The sequence below is a fragment of the Aquarana catesbeiana genome, linkage group LG03, assembly GCF_042186555.1.
Source record: "Aquarana catesbeiana isolate 2022-GZ linkage group LG03, ASM4218655v1, whole genome shotgun sequence".
NCBI lineage: Eukaryota > Metazoa > Chordata > Amphibia > Anura > Ranidae > Aquarana > Aquarana catesbeiana.
Genome location: NC_133326.1, coordinates 418,082,557 through 418,094,900, shown reverse-complemented (window position 1 = coordinate 418,094,900; position 12,344 = coordinate 418,082,557). Strand labels below are relative to the sequence as shown.

Sequence of the window (12,344 nt, the reverse complement as noted above, 5' to 3'; positions counted from 1 at the left end):
TAATTGATCACATACCCTCTGTTCCCAGCTGCATAAGAGCTGGGCGAGGAGGAGAAGCAGCAGTACACGAAGCTTCCCAGTGAATGGCTGAGCATGGGGGTGTCAGGACAAGTCCAATCATTGGAGGAAAGCAGCCTGAGTTTCCAGCTGTATTCTACTGCTTAGTGTGGTCAGTTTAAAAAAAAAAAAAAAGGAATTTAGAGGGACTGGCAGGAACACCAGGCATTTCACACAAAGGAAGCAATACAAAGAACAGGATACCTTTTCATACAAGCACATGACAAAGCAGGCACATATCAGAAATATGAAATGTTAGTGTAACATATCCTTTAATACTTTTTTTCCAATTTTTGATAGTGTGGGGACAGGTTATTAAAACCTTTATCAGATTTTAATTTCTTGTCCCAACTGAGTAGCCTTACCTCTGATTTCTTTTGACCATTGTCATCAATTTCACATTTTTAGTTGTCACCAGAACAAAAGGACGGGGAACATTTGCTAGTGTGATTCTGGTGACAATCTAAAAGGGGAATTCCCTTATTTCCTATTGTCTCTACTGGACAGAAAAGTTAAGACAAAAGGGGGGGAAAAAAAAAAAAAAAAAAAAAAAAAAAAAAAAAAAAAGGGACGTGGTCTAGCCATTCCTCACGCTATTTGAAAATAATAAAGTTTGTCTTTTTACATATACTCTAATGGGTGTATAATTATTTCCCTTGTACATGAACACCAAAAAACGCAAATATACATTAAGTGGATCCAAAACTTTCCATAAAAGATCTTAAAGAAAAAACATCTGTCGTGATACATACCACTAAAGTACGCAAACATAAGGTACTTGCTGGAGCCCTGGGATCCAAGGCAGCTTGCAGATCCCAAACCTTTATTTTCCTGAAACAGAAATGGTCTATGTAATTCACTTGTAAAATTAAATCCTATAAGAAAAAACAATTAACTATGCAATATCACATGCCATGGCAGAAGTAATGCTTGTCTCAATGTTTAATGTTCAATGGCTAGCTTTGCTTGGAGCTCAGTAGGCAGTGCACGTAACTCAATGAAAAATGTTTATCCACTTTGACTGTTAAGAGTTTCTAATGGTACATAACATTCTTTGGACTGCATACAAGAAATATGACTGAAGGCAATTCAACATTTTTCCCTAACTAGATTCCCGTGTCTTGATGCATGCATTCCAGGGTAAATGGTTTTGCACTCGCTTAACCACTTTCCACCCAAGCCAATTCTGACACTTCTCTCCTACATGTAAAAGTCATAATTTCTTTGCTAGAAAATTACTCAGAACACCTCAAACATATATGTGATTGGCTCCCCGATCACACGGGTGGGCGAGGGGGGGGAGGGGTGAAGAAAGGACATCCCCTCCCACTGTCTGTAAAAGCAATCAAAGACTTTGGGGGCACACCCTAATGCCGGGGGCACACCCTAATGCCCCGTACACGCGGTCGGACTTTGTTCGGGCATTCCGACAACAAAATCCTAGGATTTTTTCCGACGGATGTTGGCTCAAACGTGTCTTGCATACACACGGTCACACAAAGTTGTCGGAAAATCCGATCGTTCTAAACGCGGTGACGTAAAACACGTACGTCGGGACTATAAACGGGGCAGTGGCCAATAGCTTCCATCCCTTTATTTATTCTGAGCATGTGTGACACTTTGTCCGTCGGATTTGTGTACACACGATCGGAATTTCCGACAACGGATTTTGTTGTCGGAAAATTTTATATCCTGCTCTCAAACTTTTTGTGTTGGAAAATCCGATGGAAAATGTGTGATGAAGCCTACACACGGTCGGAATTTCCGACAACAAGGTCCTATCACACATTTTCCGTCGGAAAATCCGACCGTGTGTACGGGGCATTACTATGCATTACATTAAAGATGGTGCTGCTATAAGACCATACAAACAAAACATAAGATTATAGCGCACACATACAAACATGTAATTTCAAATCCTACAAGGCTATTTAAAAGCGTGTGAACATAATAAGCAAATAAGAAAATATAAAGATTTGGTCGCACCATATGGTCATAAGGTGCTTAAGCCCATTACTGCGTCAAAGTACCCCATTTTCAGTGGGTCCTACACTATTCATAAAATGAAAGATACCACTTCTCCCATAAAGAGGAGTGTATTTCTCCCATGGTTGAGAACTAAAAGGACTCCTATAACTCAGTAAATCAGGCGGACACCGATTAGAAGTACTGGTGGTGGATGATGGGGTGCTCCATCCCAAGGGGTCTGGTCAGGACCCATATAATAGACAAAGACACACATGCAAAAATGTCATTTAATATCTTACAAGTGTATTTAACCACTTCACGCAAAATCACCTCCCTGTACGTCATTTGCTTGAAGTGGTTATACTGGGGTGATGCCTCTCTTCCATTATCAGCAGGCGTGGGAGGAGACCCCAACCCCCACCACTTTGCCCCAGTTTCCCGTCCCACCGGGAGACCAGAGTGACCATCTGGCACGTCCGCCAGCTGTTTATAATAACACGGAAGCGACATCACTTCCGGTTTACTCGGCTGCCAATGGTGCCTTTTTTAAGAAAATGACAGTATTCCAAAATGCCGTTTTTGCCGTTTTAAATACTTTGAAGTGCAAAAGGAGGGATTTGGGGTCTTTTAGACCACCGATCCCTCCATAAAGAGTACCTGTCTCTGCCTATTACAGTCACACGGATGTTTACATTCCTTGTGACAGCAATAAAAGTGATCAGTATTTTTTTTTTTCTTAAAGGGACAGTATTCAATAAAAAAAAACAAAAAAAAACAAATTTTTTAAAGCGCCCCCGTACCAAAGAAAACGCATACGTAAATTGCACCCGCAAATGTAAATGGTGTTCAAGTCACACGTGTGAGGCATTGCCGTAACTCTAAACAGGTAATCGTTAAAAATATTTAAACATCGCCTATGGAGATTTCTTAGACGTCTGGTCAGCAGACCAACATTTAAGCCAAAGCACACGCTGGAGAACCACAGCAGAGAAATAGCTTTGAAAGCAGATGGGCTGTATTTAAAGTTACATCACATTACGTACTTGAGGCCTTCTACCAGTTGGAACAATTAATGGAGGTACAATTATGCAGATCGCAGTGTAGGAGCTTAGCCCACTTAGAGTGTGTCCCAGGGTCATGGCCAAAACTAGGTGGAGGGCCAAGCGAGTAATTTAAACACAGTGGGCGGGGGTGTGACCAGCAGCCTGGAAGACGGCCGCAGTGTGCGCTAGCTCCAGGACGGCTCACCACATTGCAGTGGCAATGAACACACCCCACAGATAAGAGGAGAGACACCAGGCTTCACAGAGGACACAATGGGCAAGCGTAAATCCCATGATGGGCCCTGCAAACTGGCCAACTTCTTTACCGTGGCCCGGAGCTTCTGCTGCCAAGATGGCGCCGCTCCCAGTCACTCAACTGCGGCTCTAGAGGCAGCTCCTCACCTGTATTCACTGCAAATGTCCCAGTTAAAAAAACCCTGTGTTTTAATAGCAGTAAGCGCCTCAGGGGCCTTTTCCATACACGAGGTACATAAAGACACTAAAGGACGTTATATAGTCTCGATATGCAATATTAATAATACTCTGTATACAATATGCACCCAACTCTGGGCAAATCAAATTCTTGAAAACTCGCTTTAAAAAAGTTGAGTCGGTTCGGATAGGTCTTCTCCTGCTAATGTAAGACTTTAACACCATAGTCGCTCAAACTATAGAGGTCTCAAATCCCTCCATCCAGGTGAGACAAACATTTCAAACCTTAATGAGGAAAAATCTTCTATATGACCCATGGCGCTACCTACACTCAAAAGAAAGATTATACTCACTTCTCTGCAACCCATGGGTCATATTCCAAAATAGACCTGTTTCTCACTGATCTCACCCTACTAAATAAAGTCCTCAAGGCAGATATACTACCAATTACGTGGTCTGACCATGTGCCAAATAGCCTGACCTTGACGGAAGACCATAGAACCCTTCCGAACAGCCTCTGGCATAATAACACCTCTTTGTTCAATAACCGTTTTTATTGGTACAGACTCAGTACCCATCTTGAAGAATTCTTTCCACAATATTCAATGTTTGGTGTCCACATAAGGCCTACTCTAAAGGGCTGTTGATACAACAAGCAGCATGGGAAAGGAAACGTAGGTTGACTTCTAATGAAGCATCCTTTCTAAAATTCAGGCTTTAGAGCTCCGACATTAACAAACACTTAATTCCTCTATACCTAATGACCTGACGAACTAAGGCTCTAAATGCTCTCGAACCATGAGAAATTGATCTGCAGACTTAAAACTACGCACTATTGCCCGGGGATTAATGCGGGCAAACTCCTGGCTCTTTATAACCTACAAAATGATACTGGCACTAACCCACTGCCGAGGCCATAAGTAGACACTTAACCTCCCATCTTTAGATGAAGAAACCCCGAGGACCCCGAAATCTCTAGATTGCAAGCTCCAACGAGCAGGGCCCTCTGATTCCTCCTGTATTGATTTGTATTGTAAGTGTACTGTCTGTCCTCATGTTGTAAAGGGCTGTGCAAACCGTTGGCGCAATATAAATCCTGTTTAATAATAATTCCCTCATAACTTTGACTGAAATTTCCAGAGTCATCAAATCTCTCCAACACTATAAATCACCAGTAGCAGATGGCCTATTTTCAGAATACCATAAGACCTTCCAAGATCTACTAAATCTCCATCTACAAAAACGCTTTCAAACAGCTGCAACCTCCGGTACCTTCCCCGATGAAATGCTTAAAGCCATGCCAGGGAAGGAGCCAACCTGTCCTCAAAACTTCAGTCCTATTTTACGTTTAAACACAGATGTAACATTTTTTTGCAAAAGTGTTAGCCAACCATCTAGCATCCCTAATTAATATGGACCAAGTTGGATTTGAGAAGGGCCATCAACGGCACTAGGAGGAAGATCAATCTCCTAAGAGTAATGGAAACTCGGAAAAAGCCTCCTGCGTTCTTAATGCTAGACGCGGAGAAAGCTTTTGACTGGGTCCACTGGGGCTATCTTAAGGCTTCCCTCTAAACCTTTGGTATGCAGGGCCCCATATCCACAGCCATCTCAGCTCTATACTCTCACCCATCTTCCCATGAATATATATCAAATACTCTGTCTGATACTTTCAAAATAACTAATGGTACCCCGGCAGGAATGCCCCTTATCCCCAATCATTTTTATGGAACTATTTGCAGAGTCCATCAGACAAAACCCCCACATTCATGGTATTGACACAGCGGCATACTCCCACAAGATAGGACTCTTCGCAGATGATGTCCTCCTTACCCTAACAGACATGAGAGCGCTACATGATGAAATTGAACTATCTGGGTTAATATTTTACAAAGTGAAGCTATCAAAATTCTAAAAAACAGGAATTCCCATGTGTATGGGACAATAATACTATTGACTACTTAGGAATGAAGCTCACCTGCCCAGTCACTAACCTATACTAAGTTAACTTCCCCCTCAACTTCTACAGACCATCAAACAAGACCTTCTCAACTACAAAAAATGAGAAACTTTTGTGGCTAGGTTGTATTTAAAATGTTATCCCTCCCGAAGGTGCTTTACCATTTCTGCACACCATTCCAATCCTCCTCCCATCCGACTTGTTCATAACTTTAAATACATGACTATGTACATACGGAAATCAGGTTAACCAAGAATAGCCCGTAACTTCCTTTCAGACAGAAATCACAAGGAGGTGATAATATGCCTAATATCCAACTATAGCACAGAGCAAACCTACAGGACCAACAGCGTGGTTCGAACCTACCCTTACTAAACACAGTGTTACTATTGAGAAAAACATCTTGCAGAATAGGGATCTGCCCTCCCTATTAATAGCATCAGCAACAGGTCAGAAGGTTCACATCCCTAAGGCCCTACCTATTCAGGCCTCTCTGGTGGCCTGGTCTACAACACTCCAAACACCTTACGACTCCCAAGGCCATAAGCATACCACCACTGGCTTATGAGTATTTAACTACCTCATTTTCAATAAGTGCCTGGTTGCATGCAGAGCAATTAACCCTAAAAGATATAGTCTAGCATCAAAAGATCCTAAAGCTTTTGATAGGATTGTGCAGATAAAACACTTCCTCAAGTGTTACCCTTCCCCTTACACCAATGTTAAAGCAATCCGGACATATTACAACTCCACAGTACCCTCAAAAAAAAGTATCTCATGGTTTTACAAATACCTAAACGATTCTCTACCTGAAAACAAACCACTCCAGATTACTAGATGGGAAAAAGAATTACAAACAGAATACTCAGAGCTTGGAATAAGGCACTTTCCATGACCGAGTTCTATTCATTGTTCCACACACTGGGAAAAAAACATCAAAACTGTTTATAGGTGGTATATGACGCCACATAAACTAAAACAAATGTTTCCAGACACCTCTCCTTTATGTTGGTGTCAATGCGGGCATGTAGGAGACACATACCATATACTATGGTCATGTAAAAGTTTGAAACGTTTTTGGAAATCTGTGTTCAGCCTAATCTCACAGATAACTGGGATTCTTACATCCTCCCAAACTGCACTAGCTTTTCTCTTTGGGTTACAATTAGAAAGTTTCCCCAAACATTGCTCAGCTATAGTCTCACACATTGAATGCAGCCCGAATAACGATAAGTAAATGGAAGCAGACCATCAGCCCCAAACTTATCAGAAGTTATAGCGTTAATGTACAATGACTGTGTGAAAAGCAAATAGCTGGTCTCAACCAATCCCTACACACATTTGATCAGAGATGGAAGGCATGGATCACGGTCTACAAACTAGACCATATCTGACAAGGTCAAAGAGGTTAACACCCCCCCCCATGGAACATCTGGTTTTAAGATCTTAATGATCACTGCATAAGTCTGTTTTTAGACCCCCTACTACTTATGACAAGTGGATTTGTAATGTGATATTGTGATGTTGTCATAAAGCTAAAGGTATACATGTTAACCTGTGTTTGTACTCTTCACAAAGTTAATCTAACTTTATAGACTGATATGTACCTTTATATGCGGTGTTATGTTACATCTGTTATTCAATTTTTAAAACCTTTCAATAAAAAATATTTAAAAGAAAACCGAGCGGGCGATTGATTCCGCCATCCTGTCTGCTGGATCTTTGAAGGCAGGCGACCCCTCCACAGAAGCCTTCTTTAACCTAGAAACAGGAAGATCCAGGGAGGAGAGGTCTGCTTTTTCAGAAAGGACACTTCAGTACTGCAAATGACCGCTGTGGATAAATCTACTGAAATAAACAGGATAAGGAGAAACCGTAGTGGCACAAACCAACTTGGCAAAGCCAAAAGGGGACAAACATCCTCAGCAGCCTTAGGAGTATCCTCTATCTTTAAGGTTGCCTGCACCAAGGTAATGAGTGCAGCCATCAGCGCCTTTATATGCGAAGCAAAGGCGGCAGAGGGATTGGGGACCTTGTGACTACAAGGACCTAGATTATCCAGCCTGTTGCCCAGCTGTTGATTGAAGATCGTCACAGGAAAAAAAAAAAGGGAGAAGAGAATCATGAAACAGGTCTCATGGAACCACAGGGCCTGTCGCAAAGAGGGGGTTTATTACCAACTAGGAATGGCCATAGGTGGTGCTGTGCTTATTTTTTTGTGCCTACTCCTGAAAGAGAAGCTTTAACCCTATGATCAAGAATATGAAGAGCTGTGTTCATCAATGTACAAAAGAGAAAATGGCATTCTGTAATCACCGTAAAACATTTTTCTTAAAGTCCACTGAGGGAAGTATTTAAAGTAATTGTATAGCCACTATGTGATGTCAATACAATCCCCCGTTAGATAACATGTGCCCCAGTGTCTGTGCCGTATGAAGAATATGCAGATATCTACCTTATTTCAGAGCGCTATTGTATTAACATCACATTGTTTTATAGCAGTGGGGAGGAGAGCAGAGCAGCACTGGTAAAAGCTGATAGGCAGGGAGGGGGAGAGAGGACAGAGGAGAGCTGCGGATGACAGAGGCACAAACTTGGTGTCAGGGTTCAGCAGTCATGTGTACCAGGCTTCTTTAGAGGTGATGGCTAAAAGAAACACCTCCTTGTGGGCGCGTTAACAGTGGAATGTCTCGAACAAATTCAGTTTCTGAAGCACAGAGAAAAGAAGATTCAGGTCCTAAGGAGTCGCAGGGAAGTATAGGAGAGAGCTACATGGGAGAACCCCTGGACAAAGGTATTAAAATCAAAGTGTGTGAGCCTAACATCTCTGAAGGATTGAAAGAGCAGAAACCTGACCCTTGATAGGGCTGAGAGCTAAACACTGATCTAGACCCAGTTGCAGAACGGAGATGATCCTTCCCAAACAAACTCTTGTTGCGGTTGCCCTGAGAAACAAGCGAACCAAGGGAAGTGTACCTTCTAAGTCTGGCGATAGACCTAATGGCCTGGGTTTGAGCAGCGTAGGAATCACTGATTCAGGGATTTCCCTGTCTCAAAACCTGGGCTTCAACAGCCATGCCGTTAAAGCCAGTGGACATGGAGACAGAAGATTCTGACAATTTGGCAGTGACCAAGGAGCATCTGCCTGAATTCCTACTAGGATGGTGTACCACATCTGTCTAGGTAAGTCTAGAGAAACAAACTTCACTGGAATACCGTTCATCTTGATCCTGCAAAGCATATAAGGAAGAATTTTAAGAGGAGCCCGCGAATACCATCAATGTGTATTGATCCCATAGAGTCACCAGAGCATCCACTGCTTGCGATTTAGGATCCCTATAACTGAAGGCAAAGCCTATCCTTTTTTTGCTAAACCTGGACCACCACCTGGTGTAGGGACCACTAACCCAAGTCTAGGTGCTAGTGGCTGAGGATATCCGCCTGCCAATTACACCTGGAAGAGTGGACGGCTTGTGTCCATTACAATATTTCAAAAGACCGGAAGAACTTTACCAGAGTCAGACACCTGAATCTCCAAGCCACGGACAATCTTGTCCTCAGTGACAAACTAATTGGTCTGTCCAGGAACCAGACTGACTTGATGTGTTGCTCATATTTGGAGTGTAACTGGGCAATGGGGACTGCCTCTAAGGAGTTTACCATCAGACCCTGGCAAAAGTTAACAGTGAGACAGCTCCTGGACTAGAGAGTTCAAACCTGATACCAAAGAATCTGAAGTTTCTCCTTTGGAAGTAACACTCTAGCCCGAGCTATGTCCATGACTAGACAACACTCCAAATGATGAGTTGGTTGCAGTGATGATATATGAAGATTCAGGATTCATTACTACCACTGTATTGTTTGGAAAGTCAAAGACACAAAAGCACGGTAATCACGCCGACTATTCCCCAAACAGCAGGTAATTTAAATATTACACAATAGGGGTACTACCAATGGGGCCAGCACCTTGGTCAAAATTCTGGGCCTAGTCAACTACAACGGTCTGTTCAAAAGGCAGGGCCACAAACTGGTAATATAGGAGCCCCACAGCTAAGAATAGTAATCGCTGAGGTGCTAGAAAGATGGAAACCTACAAGCATCTTGGACGTCCAACTGAGGCTATAAAAGTCTCCTCAGTAAAAGGGAGGGGATGACAGATTTGGAACACCGATAATCCATTTGGAATTTGTGGACCACAAATTCCAAATGGAGTATTCCAAATCTGTCATCCCCTCCCTTCACTAAGGAGACTTAATAGTGTGTTTCCATCTTTCCAGCACCTCATCGATTCCTGTGCTTAGCTGTGGGGCTCCTATATTACTAGTTTGTTGCCCTGCTTTTTGAACAGATAGTAAGGTAATAATAGTAGGGTTACTGCCAGGATTGGATGAAGTGAAGGACACCAGCAAGAAAACTCTACAAAAGTTTTTAAAATACTTATTGATTGGATTCTCAAAGACAGGCTTGTCCCCCACCAGAATGGTAAGTGCTTTGTTAAGGCAGGACATGATTGGATCCAAAGTGGGAACGGACAACTTCTGCACAAAAAACTCAATGGATCCAGGGCTAATATGCACTTGTGAGCAGCAAACAATTTATCAGAATGTTTTCAATCTCCATAGTGAAAGTTTAAAAAGTGGGGGCAAAGTGAAGTTTATAGCTTTAGGCGTTTTAGTTCAAACAGTGGCAACAGCACTGGTGAAAGCAAAAAGCACACACTACTGCATGCTGCACCAAATAAGGGCGAAATCAAATCTATTAACCGCTTAAAGTCTAGGCATGATCACCGCCTTCCAGTCAAGGTAATTTTTTTCAGCTCTCAGAATTAGTCATACAACACTATCGATTTTTTGAGACAGATAGCTTTCTTTTGGTGGCATTTAATCATCACTGGGTTATTTATTTTTTGCTATGTAAATGAAAAAAACACCAATAATTTTGAAAAAAAACCACATTTTTATTAGTTTGTTATAGAATTTTGCAAATAAATCTTCCTAAATTTAGGTCAAAATGTATTCTGCTACATTTCTTTGGTAAAATTAACCCAAATCAGTGTATGTTATTCAGTACGTGTAAAAGTTAGTCTACAAACTATGATAAACACAGTTGTACTCAAAAGTTTGCATACCCTGGCAGAAATCATTAAATTTTGGCATGAATATTGAAAATATGACTGTTCATGCCAAAAAACTCTTATTTAAGGATAGTGATGGTATGAAGCCATTTATTAACACATAGTTGTTTTGCTCCTTTTAGATGACAGAAATCACCCAATTGACCCTGATCAGAAGTTTACATGCCCTGGAATGTTCGGCCTTGGTACAGACATACAAGGTGACAGGTTAAAAAGGCAATTAAAGGTTAATTTCCCACATCTGAGACTTTTTAAATTGCAAATAGTATATAGGATCTATGGGCATTTTAACTAGGAGTCAGACATGAATCTATATGAAGGGTGGAAGAGAAATATGAGACTTTTTTCATTGATGTGATCATTTTAAATATAATGCACAATACTGGTAAAATTTTACTTTAAATGTAATTGTATTGCCTTATACCACCTCCAGTCTGTCAGCATCCACCTTCTCTGGGTTCAGATGCTGATCTTCCCTGCACAGTCTTTTAAAGTGATTTTTTTTTAAACAAACATGTTATACTTACCTGCTCTGTGTAATAATTTTGCACAGAGTGGCCCTAAATTCTCCTCTTCTGGGGTCCCCCCCCCAGACACTTCTGCCTTCAGAGTGCCCCAAAAGCAAGCTGCAAAGTATAGTACAGTGTGTGCCCCTATAGCAAAGTAAAAAAAAAAACTTCTGCCATTAGAACCACTCAAAGGGATACCTCATCACATTTATTAACCACTTCCCGCCTGACCTATAGCAGATTGACGGACGGGAAGTGGTTCAGTTATCCTGACTGGGCGTCATATGACGTCCAGCAGGATAACAATCATGACAAGAACCCCCAATACAGATGCTTCTTACCATGTGAAAACAGCATTCCTCGGTTTGCGCTGACAGGGAGAGCCAATCAGCGGCTCTCAGATGTGCCACCCCAGCTGCTAAAAAGTGTCCATAAGCTGCCAGTCAGTGCCCCCCCCCCCCCAAAAAAAATGATTTTACAGTGCCAATGCCCACCACAGTACCAGCCAGTGCCCAGCAGTAAAACCTGTCAGTATCTCAGCATCAATTTCACATGTCAGTGCCCATCAATTCCACATGTCAGTGCCCATCAATTCTACCAATGCCGCCCGTCACAGCCCCCCAATCACAGCCGCCCATCAGTGCCCCCCATCACAGCTGCCCGCCGGTGTCCATATAAAAAAAAAAAAAAAAAAAAAAATAGATGACAGTGCCCATCTCAGTGCCAATGCCCACCACAGTGCCAGCCAGTGCCCATCTCAGTGCCCAGCAGTAAAACCTGTCAGTATCTCAGCATCAGTGCCGCCTGTCACTACCCATCAATCCTACATATCAGTGCCCATCACAGCCGCCGCCCGTCAGCGCCCATCACAGCCGCCGCCCGTCAGCGCCCATCACAGCCGCCGCCCGTCAGCGCCCATCACAGCCGCCGCCCGTCAGCGCCCATCACAGCCGCCCATCAGGTGCTTTTTTAGTTTGTTTAGCAAAGAATAAAAACCGCAGAGGTGCTCAAATACCACCAAAAGAAAGGTCTATTTGTGGGAACAAAATTATAAAAATTTTGTTTGGGTACAGTGTAGCATGACCACGCAATTGTCATTCAAAGTGCGACAGTGCTGAAAGCTAAAAATTGTCCTGGGCGGGAAGGGGTGAAAGTGCCTGGTATTGAAGTGGTTAATCATATGCAAGAATGTGCCATGAGGCCTTGCTCCTCATGCATTAACAAGTTCTCAGGCACTTACT

The 12,344-nt window shown here is 42.5% G+C and overlaps 1 protein-coding gene across 5 annotated transcripts in view; it reads right to left on the bottom strand.

The window, feature by feature from the left end:
* The window catches only part of FBXW11 (F-box and WD repeat domain containing 11), a 637,027-nt gene that overhangs the window by 117,881 nt on the left and 506,802 nt on the right, over positions 1 to 12,344 (bottom strand). For all 5 annotated transcript variants that reach the window (XM_073620748.1, XM_073620747.1, XM_073620746.1 and 2 more), the window contains one exon: positions 810 to 888. In XM_073620748.1, the coding sequence (XP_073476849.1) occupies positions 810 to 888 (79 nt within the window). The remainder of the gene's footprint in view (positions 1 to 809; positions 889 to 12,344) is intronic.